The 1,508-nt window shown below is 33.6% G+C and overlaps 1 protein-coding gene across 3 annotated transcripts in view; it reads left to right on the top strand.

Annotated features, from left to right (window-relative positions):
• ABI1 (abl-interactor 1) overlaps positions 1-1,508 on the top strand; it is a 31,305-nt gene that overhangs the window by 11,331 nt on the left and 18,466 nt on the right. For all 3 annotated transcript variants that reach the window (XM_008585003.1, XM_008585002.1, XM_008585001.1), the window contains exon 3: positions 1,064-1,204. In XM_008585003.1, the coding sequence (XP_008583225.1) occupies positions 1,064-1,204 (141 nt within the window). The remainder of the gene's footprint in view (positions 1-1,063; positions 1,205-1,508) is intronic.

The raw sequence follows: 1,508 nt of genomic DNA, 5'->3' as shown, positions 1-1,508 counted from the left end.
GTATACTAGAATGTGTTATTGTATATATTATTTTTAAATGTTTTAGAAATCAACTACCCAGTGGGTTTTAAAAACCCATGGAGCATAACATACATTCATGTAAGTATACACTTTATTAAGTATACACCTTGATGGATTAATACAAATTGAACACATGCATGTAACCATCAATCCCGATTGGGACATTAACAGCAACCCCGAAGTCCCCTTCAGTGCTCTTTCCCAATTGTTGCTTCTACCTTCTTCCAAACCTTAACAGTAGCCATTTCAATTTTTGAGCACTTTTTGTAAAAGCCAGACAAATTTATTTTGTAACTTAACTTGCTATATTCTTCAGTTTTATCTCTCATTTTAAAACTTGGGCAAGAAACCTCTCTTTGCCTTGCCTTTTAGGTTGGTAAATTAGAGATAACTTAGCAAAATTATTTTTGAGGATTCAACTAAATAGGATGTAGCTGTTAGATGCTAGGAAATTGGTGTTGCTATTGCTACTGTTAGTAAATAGATTATGTTGGCATCAGTAGATACTATATCAAGTCTAGCTCAGTGAGGACCCAAATTATTCACTTTTTATGTTTTGAGTTATTGGATCAAAGTATGGTTTTCTGCTATAGTGGAATTAGTAATAGTTTAATCATATACATCAACCAATTATTAACAGGTGCTTTATTAGATAGTGGGTATATAGCAATAAAATATAGTTCTTTTTTTCAGGAGCTCATTAAAGGGCCAGACTGTCAATATTTTAGGATTTGTGGGCCATATGGTCTCTGTTGAAATTATTCAATTCTGTCATTGCAGCACAAAAGCAGCCAGAGACAGTACAGAAATGAATGAGCATGTCTGTGTTCCAGAAAAACTTTATTTATGGCACTGAAATTTGAATTTCATGTGATTTTAATGTGTTACAAAATATTATTCCTTTTTTGATTCCCCCCCCCCCCCCCCNAAAAAAAAAAAAAGTCTTTTAAACTTTGTCACAAAGGGACAATCACAAATTTGTGGGGAGTATACCATTTTATCTTTTTTATTCATTATTCCTTTCTCTGTTGTACTTCTTTAGACGGAATACACCTTATAAAACCCTGGAACCTGTTAAACCCCCAACAGTTCCTAATGACTACATGACGAGTCCTGCTCGGCTTGGAAGTCAGCATAGTCCAGGCAGAACAGCTTCTTTAAATCAGAGACCAAGGACACACAGGTAAGCCCTCAGGTTGAGCAGTTGAACATCTGAGAATGCATGTTATTGGTTGGTTACAAACTCCTATAAAGGTGCTGAGTGAAGGTGAAGTATTAGTATAATGCTAATATTGAATATAAAAGTTAGGAGTATTAGCATTGTATATTTTCCTGTAAATTTGCATCATAACTTCTGCTTTTAGATTTTTTTATATCTATTTATACTATTAACAGATTGTTAGTATTTCCTCCTTTTGACAGAGGTACAGATGTATATCTGGATCAAAGCTAAAGAATGTTTTTTAAATAGTCTTTTAAAAACTCAC

The sequence above is a fragment of the Galeopterus variegatus genome, unplaced genomic scaffold (assembly GCF_000696425.1).
Source record: "Galeopterus variegatus unplaced genomic scaffold, G_variegatus-3.0.2 Scaffold3419, whole genome shotgun sequence".
In the NCBI taxonomy this organism is placed as follows: Eukaryota; Metazoa; Chordata; class Mammalia; order Dermoptera; family Cynocephalidae; genus Galeopterus; species Galeopterus variegatus.
The sequence above is the reverse complement of the archived record's forward strand: the minus strand, read 5'-3'. Positions and strand labels throughout refer to the sequence as shown.